General features: G+C 51.6%; 1 protein-coding gene across 5 annotated transcripts; it reads left to right on the top strand.

Annotated features, from left to right (window-relative positions):
* Window positions 1-10: 10 nt before the first annotated feature.
* On the top strand, window positions 11-14,824 carry ZFP92 (ZFP92 zinc finger protein). Of its 5 annotated transcripts, none has more exons than XM_017880804.1 (6): window positions 11-242; window positions 509-557; window positions 6,751-6,801; window positions 7,117-7,243; window positions 8,698-8,802; window positions 9,113-14,824. In XM_017880804.1, exons 3-6 carry the CDS (start codon window positions 6,769-6,771, stop codon window positions 10,096-10,098), a joined length of 1,251 nt encoding a protein of 416 aa, XP_017736293.1. In that variant the 5' UTR covers window positions 11-242; window positions 509-557; window positions 6,751-6,768; the 3' UTR covers window positions 10,099-14,824. The 5 variants fall into 5 exon arrangements, with proteins under 5 accessions (XP_017736293.1, XP_017736292.1, XP_017736295.1 ...); XM_017880803.1 differs by having other exon boundaries at window positions 11-275; XM_017880806.1 differs by lacking the exon at window positions 509-557.
* The last annotated feature ends 6,811 nt before the right edge of the window (window positions 14,825-21,635 follow it).

Genomic DNA, 21,635 nt, shown 5'->3' with positions numbered 1-21,635 from the left:
CCCACGCTGCCACCGCCCCGGCCCCGCCCGCTCCCTGCACCGGACGGAGACTCCCCTTCAGGACGCTCCTCGTGAGCGGTACCCAGAGGCGAGGTCGAGACACGCCTGGGAGCCCTCACCCCCGCCCCCGTTTCCTGGGGACGCGGCCTCCGAGGGCTTCTCGGAGGAGGTGGCGGCCTTGGCCTCGGGCCTGCCGGGGGCGGGAAGGGAGGCCGACTCCCTCAGCCGCCCGCCGAGCCCAGGTAGGAGGGCCGAGCTGGGCCGCAGGGGTGCGGGTAAGCGGATAAGGGGTCCGTCTCGGCAGGGTGCAGGTGGCGAGGGGGATGAGGGAGCGGCGGCGGCGGCGGCGACAGGCAGGGACGCCCTGGGAAGCGGGCTAGCACTAAGCAGCCGAACCAGCCCTCGGGGCCGCCCCGTACCAGGGGCGCCAGGGGAGAAGAGCCATCCAGGGCTGGGCGCTGGGAGCCGCGGCCCGTGTTTGTCAATTTCTCTCCTGATTGGTTTCCAGCCACCGGTTCCGAGGCTGGCTAAAGCGCATCCCGTCGCTGATCCGCCTGGTGAGTTTGGATTTTGCACCTCTGGGTGTGAGAGTGCTGGGCATACTGGTATTGTGAGGTTGTGGCACTGCTGCCCAGGCACCGGCCCTGAGGGTCTCCAGATGGGGGCACGATGCCCAAAATTGTGCTCCAGAGGGTATCAGGTGGGGGCTGGTGCCTCGCGGTGGCGCAGGGTGTTGACCAGGTGACTGGCGTACCATGGAAAAGCATAAGCTTAGCCAAGCCAAGGAGGAAGCAAAGGGCCTATGGAAGGTGGTGGGCAAGGGTGAGAGAAGGAGCCAGTCGAGCTGGGCAGAAAGCAGCGCCCAGCGCTTCCCTGCAGGGCTAGTTGCCACTGATTCAATCCCACAGATACCTCCTGAGCAAGCATTTGAGATCTGCCAGGGACGCGACAGTAGTAAGCCCTGCCCTGTGGTTCTCGTTCTAGTGGCTGAGCGCAGACAATAAGCAGAAAATGTTTTCCATTAGTAATTATAGAGTCTGTTAAAAGGCAGTAAGAGCTGGGGAAGGGAGGTCTGGTTGCCAGTTTAGGTGGTGTGGTTAGAATAAGTCTCATTTCAAAGCGACATTTCTACCAAAACTCGAAGGTGGTGAAAGAGCGAGGCATGTGGTTATGGTTTTGGAAGAGCATTCTAGGCACAGGGAATCCCCTGTGCAAAGGCCCTGAGGCAGGACTGGCCTGGCTCACGGGAGCAAGAGTGTGGCGGAGCGGAGGGAGGTGCAGAGGTGGGAGGAGGGTTGGGCAAGGTCAGGAAGGGCTGTGTGAGTTTACTCTGAGTGACACGGGCAGCCCAGGGATAACTGTGAGCAGAGCAGGACAGGACCCGACCCGCCTCTTAGAAGGATCCCTCAGCAGCCTGGGTGGCCCCCTTTTGGCTAGATTAGCCTCTGCCCCCAGAGGGCAAGGCCTGCCCAGCTGCAAGGAAGCTCCTCAGAGGACTTTTTCAGTCTAGGCTGCATGGAGGGCCCTGGTCGACCCATGCAGGACCCAGGCCAGGCCTTGGCTCCAGCTTTCTCCAGTTTCCTTCTCCAGCCGTTCTGCCAGGTGGGCAGCAGGTAACTAGGGCCTCAGGCCAAGGAAAGCTGGTGGCGCTGAGAAAAGCAAGATCTCCCAGGATGGAAGAAACCCAACCAAAGTGGCCATGCCTGTCCCTTGTTGTGGATGAAAAAGCCCCAATTCCTGCTCCCACTGAGTGGGACTGCTAGATGCTTTTCTGAATGTTGTTTGTCTGTGTGGGTTCTTTTTTCTTTTTCTGGGAATATCTCCCCATCTAGTGGTCGTCTTAAGGCATCCTGCTGGAGCCAGCTCTCCCCTCGGTTGGCCAGGCTTCCTTGCCAGCAGTGGCCCTGCACTCATCCCCTTCCCGGCCCTCCCCGCGTGGAGCACCCTGCATACTCAGTTCCACCCATAGGCTAAGGTCCACAAGCAGGGGTCTCGGGTCCGAGGCCCCTCACAGAGGTGGAGCAGCCATGGAGGGACTGGCAGTGGCACAGGTCACTCAGGTTGATGGGCCTTCCTGGCTTCTTACCTGAGGCGCCGAGGTCTGGTGGATTCTCACCTGCGTGCCCAATGCTGCGCCTCGGGGGAGCCTGGCTTCGGAGCCCAGGATTATCCTTCTGCTTGGCCTCTGCTCTGCTGGTCCCCAAAGGTCACAGGGTCTTTCCGGTCCAGCTGGAAGAAGCTGCTCTCTAGTTCCACCAGGCGCCTTCCAGGTGCTTCTGTCCTCAGATGCACAGAGCAGTGCCCGCCTGGGTGTTACTTAAGTTCTATGGGCACAGGGTTTGTCGTGTCTTTCTTTCCAGGAGTTGAAATTGTAGAGGATTTTCGGGAACTAGTTCTCAAGGACAGGCACTGCTCTGTGTGATGGCTTGGTGTGACCAGCACCTCCGCTGGGTCTTCGGATGCTGCACTTAAGTGCGGGTCTCTGTCTCTGGGCGGACTCCCGCCGATGGGGTGTTCACTCAGGGGGTCACCACTCAACAGTGCTGTGCTCCCTTGGGGCTCAGACCTGCCTCAGTACATCTTGGGGTGGAGGGACTAGAGATAACTCCTCCCCCTTTCAACTTGTCCAAAATGGGTAGTGAACTTTCAGTACTGTTATGGTAGGGAAAAAAATGAGCTTATGTTGCTTTTCAAAACAATAATTTTATACTAGTCTGAAAGCACTGGCAAATTATCAGTAGCACCTCCCCCTGCACTTTTAGTTTTACAGGACTCCCAGTGAAATGAGGTGTTGCCCGCGGACATTAGAATGATTTTACCTTACAGGAACATTTCTTTTCCTCCTTTTGATTGAGGTGAGATTCACACAACATAAAAATTAACTTTTTGAGACAGAGTCTCACCCTGTCGCCCAGGCTGGAGTACAGTGGTGCAATCACGGCTCGCTGCAGCCTCAACCTTCCCAGTTCAAGCCATCACCCCACCTCAGCCTCCCAAGTATCTGGGACTACAGACACATGCCACCACGCCAAGCTAATTTTATGTATTTTTTGTAGAGATGGGGTCTCACTATGTTGGCCAGGCTGGTCTCCAACTCCTGAGCTCAAGTGATTCACCCACCTCAGCCTCCCAAAGTGCTGGGATTACAGGTGTGAGCCACCACGCCTGGCCAAATTAACCATTTTAAAGAGAACAATTCAGAGGCCATTTAGTACATTCACCATGTTGTGCAGTCACCACCCCTATCTAGCTCCAGAACATTCTCATTGCCCCATAAGGAAACCTCTAGACCCATTAGCAGTCACTCCCCATCCCCCCAGCCCCTGGCACCCACCAATCTGCCTTCTGACACGATGGATTTACCAGATCTGGACAAACATTTTTATGAGAGTTAAAGGTTCTTTGGATGGCAGGACCCTGGGATAGATGAAAGGCTCAGCTTTTTGTTCTGTATAGCTCTGAACGAGAGAAGGCTGCCAGGCAGGGCCACACAGGGGTTAGACCTGGGGACAGGGAAAGAGCAGCTGGGGCTGGAGGGGCCAGCAGAGGCGGGTGGCTAGGTTTCTTGGACTTCCTTTGGATTGATTGAGTTGCATAAGTTTTCAGGCTCCAGGGCATAGGGGCTGTCCCTATTCATCTGGTGCGTGCCTTGGCCCCAGAGTGTGGGGGCTCAATGAGGCAGGGGCCATTTGGGTGTGTGTTTGGTGGACCCGGAGAGAGGGAAATTGTAGAAAAATGGTGGGAGTGGGGACTTAGCAAACTGCCCTCGAAGGGCGTAGAGATGAGAGGTTTTAGCCACTATTTCAAAACTAGGTCAAGACGGCTCTTGGGAAATGTGATGTTACATCACAAAATGGAATCATACAATATGTGACCTTTCAAGTCTCCATCTGCCTTCTTTCACTGAGTAGTGTCCTCAGGGTTCATCCACATGGTAGCATGTGTCAGAATTTCCTTTCTTTCTATGGCCAAATACTTTTCCATTATATATATAGACTCATGGTGTTGGTCCATCCATCCATCAATGGACATTCGGGCTGCTTCCACCTTTCGGCTGTAGTGATTAATGCTGCTGTGAACACGGGTGCGCAAAGGTTTGTGTGAACCACCTCTTTTCAATTATTTGGGGGTATATACCCAGAAGTGGAATTGCTGGGTCATACGGTAACTACGTTTAACTCACTGACAAGCCACCAGTCTGTTTTCCATAGTTCCTTTTTTTTCTTCTTTTTAATCACCATCTTGCCTTTTTTGTGTCAGCTTTTTTCTCTTTCTCTTTGTGAAAGGTTTTAAAGTAAGTTGCATGTCATTCCCTCCCCGAAATGCTTCAATATTCATTTCTTTAAAAGGGACATTTTCTTCCATGACCCAGTGCCACTATCTATCCAACACAAGAGCAGTAATGATCCCCTACTGTCTTCTGAGGGCCACCCCATAGTCACCCCCTCCCAGTGATCCCTAATGCCTTTGACGACTCTCTCATTTACGCCAGCATCTAATTGACAACCCCTCTTGCACTTGGGTGCTGGGACCCTTAAATCTCTTTTCATCTGGAACAGCCTCTCTCGCCAGTCTCCTTTCTCCCCCCATGACACTGATTTGCAGAGGATACTGGACCGGTTGCTCTGTGGAACAGCCCACTTTCTGGGTCAGGCAGGTTGCTTCCTCGTGGTGTCATCTATTCCCAAGGGCCTCTGGACACTGGACATTGAGTGCCAAGGCTGCGTTTACTCTCTTGCAGCCCTCAAATAATCACAGGATGGCATTTTGATATGTGATACTCCTTTCTCTCTCAGTCTTTAACCTAATGGTTTAGCATCCATTCCACCCTCAGGCATTCAGAACATCAGCTTATGTATCTTGGACCAATGTTGGCTGGCAGGTCATCATGGATGATAAGGGACTTTGGAGCAATTTAAATGCCAAGTGAATACTATAGCTGTCCTTCTCTATGCTCCTGGGACCCTGTCCCCTCTCCCTCTCTCCTGTGGTGTTGTTGGCACAAACTGTTGTAGTTACCCATTGGAACATCAATAAAAGCTTGGAGACCAACAAAATGGAAATTCCAGACAGAGAAGCAGAGAAACCAGGAAGTAGTTGGTGGGGGTGTGTGCTGAGAAAGGAACAATCTTTTACCCCCCTGTCCTAGTCCTCCTGTGTTGCTGTAAAGGAAATACCAGAGGCTGGGTAATTTATAAAGAGAAAAGGTTTCTTTAGCTCAGGATTTTGCTGGCTGGAAAGTTCAAGACCGGGCGCCTGCATCTAGTGAGAGCCTCAAGCTACTTCCACTCAGGGTGGGAGTCGAAGGGGAGCTGGTGGCACATGTGCAGAGATCACGTGGCCAGAGGGGACGCAAGATGAGGGGAGGGGCCAGGCTCTTTTTAACAACCAGCTCTCACAGAGCAAGGACTCACTCACCCTTGAGGGAGGGCATTAACCTGTTCATGAGGGACTCACCCCCATGACCCAAACAACTCCTATGAGGCCCCACCTCCAACATTGGGGATCAAATTGCAACGTGACGTTTGGAGGCTCAGATATCCAACCCACAGCACTGACTGTCATCTGGCATTGAGAACTGATATGGAGAAGTCCTGAGGCCAAGATGAATTTTGTCCACTTTGTCAATTTCATGTTCCCTACTCTTAGCCTGAAACTCAACTTCCTGCTGTCCCCCCACGGTCGCACGTGGTGTCATCCTCTGTGCCTGTTCCCTAATTTTCAGCACCATGAATGCCAAATGCAGGACCATCTGAGGGCCAGGGTATGTGCTGTGCTATTGGCTGGCTACTCTCTTTGCCACTCTTAGCCTCCAGCTCTCCGCCTGAATGTCACCCCTTCAGAGAGCACCCCCACTACTGTAGGTCCCCCTTGATTCTGCACTGCCCTCACCTCTCTTCTCTTCCTTGAAAGCAAGTCTCATGTCACAAGGGGAGGTGGTACGTGTGCATTTGGAGTTTCCTTAAGAATCCCAACCTGGGGGAAGGGGATTGGCAGTGGAGCTTCTAGGAATGGCTGAAAAGTTGGGGTCAGGGGGCACTGGCCACATGGGGAGACAGCTAGGAAAAGCAGCAAAAGAAGAAAGAAGGAATGGGCTCCCTTGAAAGCCTGGTCAGGCAAGTGCCAGTATGGGAAGTGGGCATGGCAGCTCAGTTGCAGAAAGTGTCCTGGGTTTGAATGGTGCCCCCCAAAAAGACATATTGAAGTCTCAAGATCCTGGTACCTGTGACTGTGACCTCATTTGGAAAGGGAGTCTTTGCAGCTGTAATCAAGGTAAGATGAGGTCATACTGTAGGAGCAGGGTGGGCCCTAATCCAGTGACTGGCATTCTCAACAGACCAGGGAAATTTGGACACAGACACACACACAGAGAGGATGGCTGCACGAAGACAGAGGCCGAGAAGGATTGCTGGCAACCACAAGAAGCTAAAAGAGGCGAGGAAGGGGCTTCAGTGGAGCGGGGGCCTCCCAGCACCTGGATCTTGGACTTCTGACCTCCAGAACCAGGAGAGAAAAATGTGTGTTGCTTAAAGGCCCCGATTTGTAGTCCTTGTTATGGCCGCCCCAGGAAGCCATACAGAAGGTCTGATAGTCAGGTGCCCTTGGTGAAGCTGCAGAAGTGAGAACACCACAGGTGGCTGCTGTGCTTCTTATTTCACAAGAAAAACTAAGCAGGGTCTTGAAGCAGGTCACAGATTGGCTGCTCCAGGCTGGCCTGGGCTCACAGGGGGCTCTTTGCATTTCCCTTAGCTCCTCTGTGCCCTGGGGATGGCGGCCATTCTTCTGACCACGAGACCCAAGGTGAGTGGTGGCCCCTCTCCCTGGCCTCTCCCCCTGGCAGCCCCTGTCTGCTGCCTCCTCATGCCCGAGCCTGTCCAACTGGGCTGAGCTTAGGCTGCCCTTAGCATCGTTCTCATTTCCTGAGGCCCACAATCTGGGCTTCCTGCCTCTGTCGGCTGTGCTGCCTGTTTTTCTGTCTTACAACTCGTGCAACCTGAGCCTTTCCACCTGCTGAGCCTTCCAGGGCTCCCCCAACCCCACATTTTGTTTCTGTCAGCTCCTCCAGGGGCCCAGGGGGTTGAATTCCCCTGTGGCCACAAGAATGCCTTCTTTTAGGTGCCAGTATCTTTTGAGGACGTGTCCGTGTACTTCACAAAGACAGAATGGAAGCTTCTGGACCTCAGACAAAAGGTCCTCTACAAGCGGGTGATGCTGGAGAACTATAGCCATTTGGTGTCACTGGGTAAGTGATCCCCCCACGACATACACACACCCAGTCCCACCTACTCTGTCTCTGGGCTCAATTTATTTCCGAGTTTCCTGTTTATTGGTTGCTATGAGCCCAAGAATAAATGCATTTCTCCATCAGGCCAGTAATACCAGTAATCCATTGCAGGCCAGCTGCCATCTCAGTCAGATGCTTTTTAGCTAAGTGGTCTGTAAATGTTTTAGGTAAATGCTTTGGCCTGTAAGTTTCAGTATCAGACTTATCTTGTATATAAAATCATGAATCAACTAAATCTTTTTCTACTCAAAAGAGAGATGCAAATTCTGCTGGAATATTTATGTGCACTCTTTTAGACTTAATTTGTTTCTATGACGGCTGCGTTTTGCATCCATTCCACTTTATAAAATTTAGCAACATTTTTTCCTTCCATAGACCAGGGAGGTCCCACATAAGGACAAAGTGTAGACTTGGATGTCAAGCCTTGAGAAGTCCCTGGAGGAGCTGGGGCAGCTTGGAGCACGCTGCTCTCCCCTTCCATGCCAGTGCACCCCCACTGCCAGAAGGGGCAGCAATTTTGCCAATTAAAAGGCAAAAGCAGGATTCACAGGCTAGACAGATAGGGGCCGGAGCACTCAGGAATGTTTTCAGGTGGGGCGCAGAACCTCTGAGGGTGCCAGTGACTTGCCCCTGCCTCGCGCAGCTGATGAGAGATGCATGCATGAGACAGAGTGGGACTGGGCCTCTGGTCTTTCCCCCAGTGTGCCCAGCAAGGTTGGCTGCTGCAGCTTAGCTCAGACACTCCACTTCCCAGTGGAAATGGAAACAGTCCATTTCCCCTTGCCGCTGGACGGAAAATCCAGAGGGGCTTCAACATTGAACCCTACTGCCTTTGCGGTTGTGGGGGTCTGACTCCACAGATTTTTGCCTCTATAATCTAGCCCCATAGAGGGAAAGCAGCTTCATCCCCTGGATTCCTTCTGACCCTCACCAGGCAGACCTGGGGTTCCAGGGAGGGGTCTGGGATCCTCAGTGGAGCTGGATTATGAAACAGGGCACTTCAGCTTTCGGGGCACATGGCTGTTGGCCTCCCAATACTCCCTGGGGCTTGCAAGCCCTTCTTCTGTCCCTCAGGGTCCCCACACACATTCCCGAGTTCTCATGAGCTTCTCAGCCTCCCTGCAGGCCGGGTGACAAGCACAGTTGTCCTCCCTGCAGGCCGGGTGACAAGCACAGTTGTCCTCATGGCTCAAATCACCAGCTACTGAAGATCTCCGTGCCCACCTGGCCCTGGACGCGCGGGAGCCCTTGCCCTCCCAGAGGGACTCGGCCCTTTCTCTGGGCCTTCCCATGGTGCTCTTTAGAGAGTTCTTTGTTCTCTGTTACCTGAAGATACTGAGAATGCCCTGAGTTCAGGAGCGATCCTGTCCTTAGCCATAGTGGTCCTGACCTGCTTCATATTCCACGCCCAGGATTTTCCTTCTCCAAGCCTCACCTGATCTCTCAATTGGAGCGAGGGGAAGGACCCTGGGTAGCAGACATCCCCAGAACCTGGACCACCGCAGGATTGCACATAGGTGAGTGAGGTGCTCAACCAGCTCCCCGTCAGGGGGAAAAGAAATAGCAGTGGCAAAGGGGGCAGGGGAGGGTACGCTGCCGCTTTGGGTGGGAAATCCTCTTTGGAGGCAGGTGGCAATCTCCAGGTGTCACAGCAGCCCCGCTGTCTCCAGCCCATCTCCCGCCCCTTCATCTCTCCTGTCTGCCTGTGTGATTACTTTATGTTCTGTGGTCACCTTGCTCCATCCTCCTATGTCCTCACCTCCTGCTCATTCATCTCTCTCATGCCTTGGCAAGGGGGTGACACTGCCTGGTGCACTGTCTTTCCAGGTGACAGAACACAGAGCAAGACTTCGACTTCAACGCAGAAGCATTCTGGACGACAACTCCCCGGGGTAGATTCACAAGGTGGCAAGGAGGGGCAGGAGGCGAGGTCGTCTGTGCTCCAGAGAGGTTCCCAGGGCTTGGGGCCAAGCTCGGCCGCGGGGCCGCAGGGCCCCAAAGGCGCAGAGAAGCGGTACCTGTGCCAGCAGTGCGGGAAGGCCTTCAGCCGCAGCTCCAATCTCATCAAGCACCGTATCATCCACAGTGGCGAGAAACCTTACGCGTGCCGTGAGTGCGGCAAGCTGTTCCGCCGCAGCTTCGCGCTCCTAGAGCACCAGCGCATCCACAGCGGCGAGAAGCCCTACGCCTGCCCCGAGTGCAGCAAGACCTTCACGCGCAGCTCCAACCTCATCAAGCACCAGGTCATCCACAGCGGCGAGCGGCCCTTCGCCTGCGGCGACTGCGGCAAACTGTTCCGCCGCAGCTTCGCGCTCCTGGAGCACGCGCGCGTGCACAGCGGTGAGCGGCCCTACGCGTGCCCCGAGTGCGGCAAGGCCTTCAGCCGCAGCTCCAACCTCATAGAACACCAGCGCACGCACCGCGGCGAGAAGCCCTACGCCTGCCGCCAGTGCGCCAAGGCCTTCAAGGGTGTCTCGCAGCTGATCCACCACCAGCGCAGCCACAGCGGCGAGCGCCCCTTCGCGTGCCGCGAGTGTGGCAAGGCCTTCCGTGGTCGTTCGGGCCTCAGCCAGCACCGGCGCGTGCACAGCGGTGAGAAGCCCTACGAGTGCAGCGACTGCGGCAAGGCCTTCGGCCGGCGCGCCAACCTATTCAAGCACCAGGCAGTGCACGGCGCCAGGCGCCCCGCGAAAGCGGAGACCGCGCGGCGGAGAGCGGGCCCTGGGAGCGGTGGCCCTGGGAGCGCGCTGGCGGCCAGCAGCCCCCCGCGGCCGAGCGCGGCCGCCAGGCCTTCGAGGCCCAGTCGCCGCTGACTCCCCATGGGGCCGGTCTGCGTGGGGGGCCTTCTTGGGGACGTCGAGGCTCAGCCCCCTTCAGATGGGAAGACTGCCCTCCCAGGGCCTCGATTTCGGCCACAGCCCTGACCTCTTTGGTCATCAGAAGACCAGAGGCAGAGCCTCACCCTGAAGTTGAGAAACGCAGGAAGGACCCAAAACCGAGGACTGCCGCCTGCCCTGGCTCCTCCATTAACGGCAGTGCGGGCTGGGAATGGAGGCCCTCTACTCCCTCCTGAGTCCTGGGCCTTGCAACTGAGGCATAGAGACGGCACCTGGGCCACTCGTCCCTGAGCCACAGGTACTATTGTGTGTGTACAGACGTGTGTGGAGGGGATGCACGAACCACCCCCCGATTTGCATCAGAATCGCCTGCTGCGGGTAGCGGGGAGGCCGCGTGAGGCCAGTGAGGCCAGCCAGCCGGGGGCACGCTGGCTTTGAGTTATAGAGGAGTGGTCCATTTCCTCCCTGGGGGTCGTTCCCCTCGTCCTAAGAGTTGTTAGTGTTCCCAGGTAGAAGCTACTGAAAGCACTTTAATCCTTTAAGCGCTTATATTGAGGTGGAGGAGGCGCTAAAGTTAGCACAGAGGCAAGAGACTCCCTGAATGTGGGTACAGGATGGGGGGCTGTGCCGGAAAACTCCCGCCTTGTCTGGGTGCCCCCAGCTGCTTCTGGAAGGAGGAGTAGCGCCCAGGCCCCATCATGCCTGAGCACCTGTGGTTCTGGGAATGGCTAGCCCAGGCCCTGCAGAGAGGATAAGACCCTTCAGGTCACTCACAATTGGACATTTGTAGCTAGCCACCCTGCTGCTGACTTTGGTTTCCCCCCTGCCCGCCCACTACCTTCTGCCCCCCAGACGCCACCAGCAAAGGCCACCCTGGCCTCTCTGTCCCCTGTCCCCCTGCCCCGCCCCACCACCAGTGCCTAAAGCTTCACACTTACCTGCTCCTCCCCATCAGGCAGCCTCTCTTGTGGCTGGTGACGATTAGGAGGAAAGCCAGACGGGTTAGGAATTTGCACTTAGGCAACAGAGCAAGCCCAGGAACAAATCTTTCATCGAATGTCTTTTGCGTGGCATTTTGTAGAATATTGGACATTCCGTTGCTTTGAATGTTTTTGTATTCAGGGGTAATGTACTTTGAAAATAGAGATTTTGCCATATCGGAGTATCAGGGAATCACTGCCTAAATAAGAGTTCCCCCAGCCCTCTGAGAAGACCTCAGGCAGGAGAAAGGGGGCCACTCCAGGCCTGCCCCCCAAACCGATGAGTGTGGTGGCAAGCCTGACCCCTCTTCTCCCTACAATGATGCAGTCCACCCCTCTTCCCCTTAGCCCTGCAGAAACAGGGCAGACCCTTCAAATGGCACTTTACTGAAAGCCAAGGGGAATTCTCAAGGAAAAGGCTCGGGGCTGGCAGAGGCAGCTGCTGGCAGGCCTTATCCTAGTCCCCCAGCACTGTCCCCAGAGCTGGGCTCACAAGCTCTGCCCCTTGGTGCTCTCAGCCCAGCGTCCTGGTCAGCGGCCACCTCCTTCCAGCCCTGTCCCCTCCCAGGGGAGAGAGGGTTTGTCATTCACAAGGCCTGAGGGCAGGTGGGTGGTAGGTGTGGTGGAGGTGGAGGAGGTTCAAAGACAGCTGGCTCCTATCAGGAGAGTGTGGGAAGACCGAACATACAGGATTCCCTCGGAGAATACTGCTTGGAGTGCCAGTCACTAGGACAACTCCAGAAATGTTATACACACACACACACACACACACACACACACACAGGTTTTATATATATATATATATTTTTTTTTTGAAAACTTCTAGAGTTCTTGTAAGTTGCACTTATACCGTAGCGTCCTTCAGCAGGTCCCTGTCCCCTGTCCTGTGATTGTGTTCTTGCCTGCAAGCCTGTCTCATAAGCCCACAAGTGTGTGTCATGCCTGTCCCCGTGTCCTTGATGCCAGGCCCAGTGCTGGTAATCAGTAAGCATGAGTGAAATGGATCTTGCAGTCCTAACACCTCAGACTCAGGCTTGGGACCATCGTCGGCTCCAGCCTTGCCTTGAGGCAATCGGAAGCATCTACGACTTTGGATTTTCCAGAAAAAGAAGTATTAGGAATGGTGTATTTGAGGTCCCTGATGAGGCCATTGGGAAGTCTGGGTTTTTCTGCTGTGCAGTCTTTGCAAGGGCTGGCATGGGTCCAGGAACACAATCCTCATGCAGAGTAGGTGCCCGTGGCAGGAGGCCATGCAATGGCCAGCTTTCACTAAAGAGGAGTCGACTCCTTAGTATCTTGCCATGCTGTTGGTTCTGATGCATAAGCAAACTCTGTTTTTAACAGAAGCTCCTTTTTTTTCCGCCTCAGGACCTGCGCCCAAGACTGACTAGATACAAGCAGGACAAGGTACAGGAGTTTTCAACAGAAAGTGGAGTTGCCAGGAGATATGCTGGGCACTTGCACTGTGACTTTGGAGTGCCCAGAAAAGCTCCAGGGTCCCCAGTGCTTACTTAGATAAATGGCATTTAAAATAGTGCAGCCTTTTATCATTGCTTGGTCTAATTTAGCTCCTCTTAATGACATTCTTACTGAAAGGTGGTCATTGCTATCATTTTCTTTTGGGTGTGGCAGTTAGGTATGCCACGTGAACTGAACGGGTTTCACATGGAATTAAAGTCAGAATGTCCGAAAAGGACATTTGTGTTTTTCCTTCAATGGTGCCTTGAAATTGGGCTCCCTCCCTCTCGCTATGTGGGGAACTGGGAGGGTAACCCATGCTTGCTTTGTGATGGACAGCTAGAATGCAAAAGCTTAAACTATCGGGAAAGTCTGGCCTGTTTTCCAGGGCTTCCTCCAGCCCGCCACCCAAGAACTTTCCTGGATGCCAACCTGGATCCCCTTTGCCTTTGGGCTTTTTGCCCTTTGAAACTGTGAATGCTTCAAGAGCCACATAAATGCTCTGGCAGTGTCTCCATGTAACTAGTAACTTGTCCTGGCTGGATTCGTTGTGAAATGGAATTGTTCTCATTTACTTTGGTTGCAAGTAAGGAAGGTCTGTGAGCATTGGCCTGGAAATGAGCCCTCTAGTGTAGAGGGGCTATTCTGAGGGTTTAAACTACATGGGAAGACATTGGGTTCAAGGTTATAGGAAAGGCTGTAAGCCTGGGATTGTGGGAAATGGCCAGAGCCGGGCCTTGGGTGTTCCTTGGGGGGTCCCTGTGAAGGTGAGACAGAAAGGCCTTGTGGGTGAACTGCCTCGGGTCAGCCCAGGAGTGCAGGCTTCTCTGACTGGTACCACTGGCAGCCACCCGAGGCCACTCAGACACCATGACTCTGAGACCAGAGGGAAGGGAGGCTGGACCTAATCCCCTGTGTTCCCCAGCAAAGTGCCACATCAGTCTCCTGAGAACACAGCTGTGTGTTCTTTCCAGTCGTTTCTGTTTCCAGACTTCAGGCAACATGACAGCTCCCACACTTACCAGTGTAGTTACAAGGGCAGCTCTGGAGACAGAAGTGGAGGTAGAGGGAAAGGAAGGGAGTCCTTGGCTGGGAAGTACTTGGGTTGGGACAGGCAGGGAAGAAGGGAAAGTATGAGGTGTGTTCAGGGAAGCTTAGAAGGGCAGAGAGGTTTTGGTAGGACATGTATGAGCTAAAAGGTCAGTTAGAACCAGAGTGTGGTGAGTCTGGGATGCCATATACAAAAGTCTGGGCTCTAACAGGCTCCTGATGAGGAGCAATTTTCCAAAACATGAAAGAATTATTCTAAGAATGACAAAGGGAAGTTAATGTAAATTGTGACTACCACAGGGTTTGAATTTACACACTGACCATCACAGATTTTATAACTGTAGTCGTCCGGATGATTGTGGTGCCCATGAGGTGTTGGGCTGGGGGCATGATGAGGCTGAGGCAGCATGAGAGGGGACAGCTTTGACACAAGGGCCCCAGCCACGTGTCTCAGGGGCTCCCACTTGCCATGGAACTTGCAGCTGGTTCCATCTGATGCCAACCCCAGTGCACCTGTCACTGTCTTCACAAAACGGGGGTCCTCCAGGAGTTCTGGACAGCTGCTCTGCAGATTCTTATACACCTTTAATTGAAGTCCTTGGACTTTTGAGAGGAGCGCAGTGCCCTCCTTTTGTGTTCAGGAAAGCCAAACGAGATCCTTCTCCACTACCGGGGAATATTCATGTGGGAAATGGAGGCCTGCTGCAGACCTGAAGGTCAGTGATTGTTTAATCTTTCTTTGACAGCATTATGAAGGTATAGTGGGTATACAAGAAACTGCACGTCTTTAAAGTGTACAGTTGGAGGGTTTGGGGCATGTGTGTACACCCATGAAACCTCCCCCATAATCGAGACAGTGAATTGATCCACCACTCCCAAAAGTGGCCTTGCGCCCCCAGCAACCCCTCTTTCCTGCTCCTCACTGTCCCCCATCCGAACTGCCACTGCTTGGCTTGCTGTCACTATAGATTAATTTCCATTTTCTAGAATTCCATAGAAATGGACTCATACAGTGTACGTCTGGCCTCTTTCACTCAGCACAATTACTTTTCGTCAGATGTTTTGTGCATGTCAATACTTCATATTTTCATTGTTGGTAGGATCCCATTGTATGGGTGGACCACAATACCTGTTGAATGCCTGTTGATGGACATTTGGGTTGTTACCAGGTTTTGGCCATGACAAATAAAGCTACTGTGAACATTTGTGTACCAGTTTCTGTGTAGACGTATGTTTTCATTTCTCTTGGATATACGGCTAGGAGTGGAATTGCTGGGTCATGTGGTAACTCTGTGTTTAACTGTGGGAGGAACCGCCAAGCTTTTCCACAGCAGCTGCACCATTTTATGTTCCCACCAGCAGTGTACAAGCGTTTCAATTTCTCCATATCCTTACCAACTGATAAAGTTTTGATCTGTGACCCCGCCCAAATCTCATGTTGAATTATAATCTCCAATGTTGAAGGTGGGGCCTGGTGGGAGGTTACTGGATCATGGGGGCAGGGTTCTCACCAATAGTTTAGTACCATCCTCTTGGTGTTGTCCTCATGACAGTGATTGAGTTCTCACGAGAGATGGTCCTTTAAAGATGTGTGGCACCTCCCCCTTCTCTCTCTTGCTTCTGGTCTGGCAGCACGATGTGCCTGCTCCTGCTTTGCATTCCACCATGAGTAAAAGCCCCTGAGGCTTCCCCAGAAGCAGATGCTACCATGCTTCCTGTACAGCCTGAAAAACCGTGAGCCAATTAAACCTCTTTTCTTTATAAATTACCCAATCTCAGGTATTTCTTCATAACAATGCAAGGACGGACTAATACACTAACACTTGTTACTGTCTGTCTTTTCATTATAGCCATCCCAGTGGGTGTGGCGTGGTATTTCATTGTGGTTTTGATTTGCATTTCCTTGATAACTAATGATGTTGAGCATCTTTTCATGTGCCCATTGGCCATTCATATGTCGTCTTTGAGGAAGTATTTGTTCAAGTCTTTTGCCCCTTTTTAAAAGAGAATGTTTGTCTTCTTATTAAGTTGTAAGAGCTCTAGACACAAGTCCTTTGTCAGATATGTATTTTGCAATATTTTTCATCCAAACTCTGGCTTGCCTTTCCATTTGCATAACAGTGCATTTTAAAGAGCAGAAGTTGCATTATGTTGATGGAGTTTAAGGTATGGACTTTTAAATTTTATAGTTTGTGCTTTTTGTGTCATAGTTAAGAAATCTTTGCAAAACTCAAGTCACTAAGACTTTATCCAGTGTCTTCTTATAAAAACATAGACGTATTTCCTTATAGAAGTTGTATAATCTTAACTCTTACATTTAGGTCTATGATCCATTTTATGTATGGTGTGAGGCAAATTCACAATTCGCTTTTCTATATATGGATACCCAGTTTTTCTAGCACCATTTGTTGAAAAGATTATCTTTTCTCTAGTTGAGTTACCTTAGCCCCTTTGTGGAAAATCAGTTGGCCACATGTGTGTGAGTCTATTTCTGGACTCTTCATGGTACCTCATCAGTCAGCACTATGGACTGAATGTTTGTGTCCCCTGAAAATTCATATGTGAAAGCCCTGATCCCCAGTGGGATGGTGTATTAATCCATTTTCACGCTGCTAATAAAGACATATCGAGACTGGGTAATTTATAAAGAAAAAGAAGTTTAATTGACTCTCAGGGCCACGTGGTGAGGGAGGCTTCACAATCATGGTGGGAGGCAAGGAGGAGCAAAGTCACATCTTACATGGTGGCAGGGAAGAGAGAACTTGTGCAGGGGAACTGCCCATTATAAAACCATCAGATCTTGTGAGACTTACTATCACGAGAACAGCACAGGAAAGACCCGCCCCCGTGATTCAATTACCTCCCACTGGGACCCTCATATGACACATGGAAATTGTGGGAGCCACAATTCAAGATGAAATTTGGGTGGGAACACAGCCAAACCATATCACATGGCATTAGGAGGTGGGGCCTTTGGGAGCTGATTAGGTTTAGGTGAGGTCATGAGGGTGGGACCCTCATGACGGGATTGGTTCCCAACAACAAGAGGAAGAGACACTAGAGCTTCCTTTCTCCACTGTGTGCGAGGATATAGCAAGAAGGCAGCTGTGTCCGAGCCAAAGGGAACTATTACCAAGAACCAAATCTGCTGGCACCTTGTCCTTCGACTTTTAGCCTCCAGAACTGTGAGAAATAAATGTCTGTTGTTTAAGCCACCCAGTCTGTGGTATTTTGCTATAGCAGCCCAAGCAAATTGAGACAATGTCTATCTTGATGCCAATGCCACACTCTCTTGACTACTGTAGCTTTGTAACACGTCTTGAAATCATGTACTGTGAGTTCTCCAATGCTGTTCTTCATTTTCAAAATTGTTTTGTCTATTTAAAGTTTGTCACACTTTCACATGAGTTTTAGAATACCCTGCCAATTTCTATGGGGGGAAAAAGCCTACTGGGGTTTTGATTGGATTGCATTGAATCTGTAAACCATTTGAGGGAGGATCGATATCTTTAACAATATTGAGCCTTTCAATCTGTGAACATGGTGTATCTCTCCATGTTGGGAGCCTTCTTTAATTTCTCTCAACAATGGGTTGTAGTTTCAATGTCTAGACCTCGGATATGGGTTGCTAGAGAACCTACTAGAGTGGATTAAATAATTAGTAGATCCCTACATATGGTTATTGAGTTTATGGGTATTGTTTCAACCATTCCTAGTAACCCTGCATTCTCATTTAGTCATTCATTTATCTAACAGATATATAGACTGAACAGTTAACTGTGTGCTGCGATATGAGGATGAGGATGACAGAATTAGGTGTATTTGTTTGTTCCTATGGTGTTTTTGTTTAGCCCAGCCCGTGTTTGACTGCAGCCTCAGCCATAATATAAGACAGAGCTATTTTTTTGTTTCTTTGTCCGTTTGTTTCTTTGTTTGTTTTGGAGACAGAGTCTCGCTCTATCCCTGAGGCTGGAGTGCAGTCATGCGATCTTGGCTCACTGCAACCTCCACCTCCTGGGTTTGAACGATTCTCATACCTCAGTCTCTTGAGTAGCTGGGATTACAGGTTCATGCCACCACATCCAGCTAAATTTTTGTATTTTTAGTAGAGACGAGGTTTTGCCATGTTGGCCAGGCTGGTCTCGAACTCCTGGCCTCAGGTGATCTGTCTGCCTTAGCCTCCCAGAGTGCTGGGATTAAAGACATGAGCCACCACGCCTGGCCAGAGTTTTGTTTTGTTTTGTTGTGCTGTGTTTTTGTGTTTTTGTGGGGTTTTTTGACAGAGTCTGGCTTTGTCGCCAGGCTGGAGTGCAGTGACGCGATCTTGGCTCACTACAACCTCCACCTCCCAGGTTCAAGCAATTCTCCTGCATCAGCCTCCTGAGTAGCTGGGATTACAGGCACACATCGCCATGCCCAGCTAATTTTTGTATTTTTTTTTTTAAGTAGAGACAGGGTTTCACCATGTTAGCCAGAATGGTCTCGATCTCCTGACCTCGTGATCCGCCTGCCTCGGCCTCCCAAAGTGCTGGGATTACAGGTGTGAGCCACCGTGCCCAGCCCAGAGTTGTGTTTTATATTACGTGTGTCTGTGTGTCCAATATTTTTTAGCTGTGTCCAATTTTTTTTTTTTTTTTTTTTTTTTTTTTTGGAAATAGAGTCTTGCTCTGTTGCCTAGACTGGAGTGCAGTGGTTCAGTCATGGCTCACTGCAGTCTTGCCCTCCTGGCCTCAAGCAATCCTCCTGCCTCTACCTTCACCTCCTAAATAGCTGGGACTACAGGCATGTGCCACCACACCTGGCTAATTTTTTTTTTTTTTAGATGAGTCTCACTCTGTCGCCCAGGCTGGAGTCCAGTGGCGCGATCTTGGCTCATTGCAACCTCCACCTCCTGGGTTCAAGCAGTTCTCCTGCCTCAGCCTCCCGTGTAGCTGGGACTACAGGTGCCTGCCACGACACCTGGCTAATTTTGTATTTTTAGTAGAGACGGGATTTCACCATGTTGATCAGCTGGTCTCAAACTCCACACCTCATGTGATCTGCCCACCTCAGCCTCCCAAAGTTCTTGGGATTACAGGAATGAGCCACCTTGCCCGGCCACCTGGCTAATTTTTTAATTATTTTTTGTAGAGATGGGGTCTCATTATGTTGCCCAGGCTCCAATAATTTTAAGTACCATTTTCTGGAAAAGGCTTCTGACAGAACCTCACCAAGAACCAGATCTACTGGCACGTTGACATTAGACTTTTTAGCCTCCAGAGCTGTGAGAGCTCAAATCAAATCAAAATAAGAAAGTAAGAATTATTTTTTTTCATTTTTTTGATGAAAATATTCCTCACCTACTATATAATGTATTTTCCTTCCATATTCTAGCTGGTTACATGAGAACAAGGTAAGAGGAGGTAGAGAATGACAAAGGAGGAAAGAGGAGGGTACAGGTGAGGAGAAGGAGAGCAGCTTGACTGTGGTGACTGAACACTCAGATCACAGGGTCTCCTCTGGTTATGGAAATGGGATGGAGGAAGAAATAAACACAGCATATCAGTTAGGAAAGTGGCCACAAGTAGTAGAAAACCTGACTATGGTGGATTAAATAATTAGAAGCTTTGTTTTCTCACCTAAGGACTCTGGGATAGCTTTCTGGCATCGGTTCAGCAGCAGAGCTTTTGGCAGTACCCAGCATCTTTCTGATTTGCTTGGCTTTGCTGCGTGATCACAAAATGGCTGCTGAAGCTCCAGCCATCACATATGCATTAGACAGAAGGAGGAAGAGGCAGAGACAGACACTCTGTCCCCTTTTATCAAGGAAGCAACAATTTTCCCAGAAACTAGCCTGGCAGACTTCCACTTAGATCTCAGGAGCCAGAACTAGATCATGTGGCCACCCCTAACCTCAATAGAGGCTGAGAAAGTTGGGGATGGGATGGATTTATCACCTGGGGCTGAGCCCACTGATGCCTTGAACAAAGTTGGGGTCTTATCCCCAGAGAAAAAGGTTAGGATGCAGATTGGGTGGTGTTATAAGTGAAATTATATCCCCCAAAAAAGTAGGTTGAAGTCCTAACCCCCAGTACCTCAGAATGTGACCATATTTGGAAATAGGGTCATTGTTGATGTAAATATTTAAAATAAGGTCATACCAGAGTAGGGTGCACCCCTAATCCAATATGACTGCCGTCCTTACAAAGAGAGGAGAATGCCATGCAAAGGAACAGATACACAGGGAGAAGACCATGTGAAGACAGAGACAGGGATAGGACTGATGAGGCCAGGAGCCAAGGAACACCCGGGGCCACCAGAAGCTGGAAGAGGCAGAAGGACCCTCCCCTAGAGCCTCTGGAGGGAGCTCAGCCCTGCCCACACCTAGGTATCAACCTGAGGGCCCTCGGCTCTTTATACCTGAACCCTGGAAGGCTGGGGCGAGGGGAGGAGGCCAGCCTTGCTCAAGCCCCTCCCACTGGTCGGCATCCTGATTACCATTTACAGATGTGGAAACTGAGGCTTAAAGATGGGAGGGAATTGTCTGGAGATCACCACTAGCAAGCGGCGACAGATTCGTGCCCAAGTTCCGGGACTCCAGCATTACTGCTCACTCCAGTTAACCAGGGAGAGCAGCTGTGTGAACTCTGCCCCCAAACTAGAGGGAATCCAGTCGCCTTTACCATTTTCCTAACTTGACCCATTTGGAGAGATGATGCCCATAAGTTGGCCATAACCAAAGATAAAAATCATTTGATTTTCTGGAAAAGGTTGTACAAAAGGAAAGAAGCCAAAGGTTAAATCCTGCCTTGGAATTGGGAAAGTGTTTGGTCATCCCCCTCCCCGCCCCTGTACCATCTAGGTTCTCAGCTGGTGAGACTCTCAGGAGCTCTGGGGTTGCGGGCCTTGGAGCCCTGCCACCTGTACTTTCTTCCATCCCTTGCCCACCATTGGTCACTCCGGATGCCATGCACCTTCGTTTCCTTTGTGTAAGACCGAGGGGGCCAGGTGTGGCGGCTCACGTCTGTAATCCCAGCACTTTGGGAGACTGAGGCGGGCAAATTGCCTGAGGTCAGGAGTTCAAGACCAGCCTGGCCAACATGACAAAACCCCGTCTGTACTAAAATGCAAAATTAGCCGGGCATGGTGGTGCATGCCTGTAGTCCCAGCTACTTGGGAAGCTGAGGCAGGAGAATCGCTTGAACCCAGGAGACGGAGGTTTCAGTGAGCCAAGATCACGCTACTGCACTCCAGCCTGGGCAGCAGAGTGAGACTCCATCTCAAAAAAAAAAGATGGAGGGGACCCACAGCTCCCCATTGTGATGAAGATGAAAAGAGCCTCCGTCCATCCTCTCATTCAGCGAATCCACACTGGGGTACTGCTCCATGCCAGCCCCTGGGCTGGTGCTGGGGAGCAGTGAGCAAGACCAAGTCCTGCCCTCAGAGCTGGCCTTTTTCCCAATGAAGGGACACACACCAAGAGGAAGGAGAGAAAGTGTGACTGGAGGGCTGCCTTCTGTGTGGGTAGAAGCGAGACAGTGGTCAGACAGGGTCTCTCTTGGGGCAGGGGACACTCGAGCAGAGACCCAGTTGAGGTGGATGTTAGAACAACACAGTCCAGGTGGAGACACAGCCAATGCAAGGGCCCTGAGGCAGTGGGTTCGTTTCCTGTGTTGGTTTCCTGCCGTAACAAAGTGCCACAAACTGGGCCAGACGGGGTGACTCACGCCTGTAATCCCAGAACTTTGGGAGGCCAAGGCTGGAGGATCACTTGAGGTCAGGAGTTTCAGACCAGCCTGGCCAGCGTGGCAAAACCCCTCTCTACTAAAATACAAAATTAGCCGGGCATGGTGGTGGGTGCCTGTAAGTCCCAGCTACTCAGGAGGCTGAGGCAGGACAATCCCTTGAACCCAAGAGGCGGAGGTTGCAGTGAGCCGAGATCGCACCATTGCACTCCAGCCTGGGCAGCAGAGCAAGACTCCGTAGAAAGAAAGAAGAAAGAAAGAAAGAAAGAGAGAGAGAGAGAGAGGGAGGGAGGGAGGGAGG

Source organism: Rhinopithecus bieti, unplaced genomic scaffold, assembly GCF_001698545.2.
Source record: "Rhinopithecus bieti isolate Rb0 unplaced genomic scaffold, ASM169854v2 scaffold_12667, whole genome shotgun sequence".
Taxonomy (NCBI): domain Eukaryota; kingdom Metazoa; phylum Chordata; class Mammalia; order Primates; family Cercopithecidae; genus Rhinopithecus; species Rhinopithecus bieti.
Note: the sequence above shows the minus strand (reverse complement) of the source record. Positions and strands in the feature narration are given on the sequence as shown.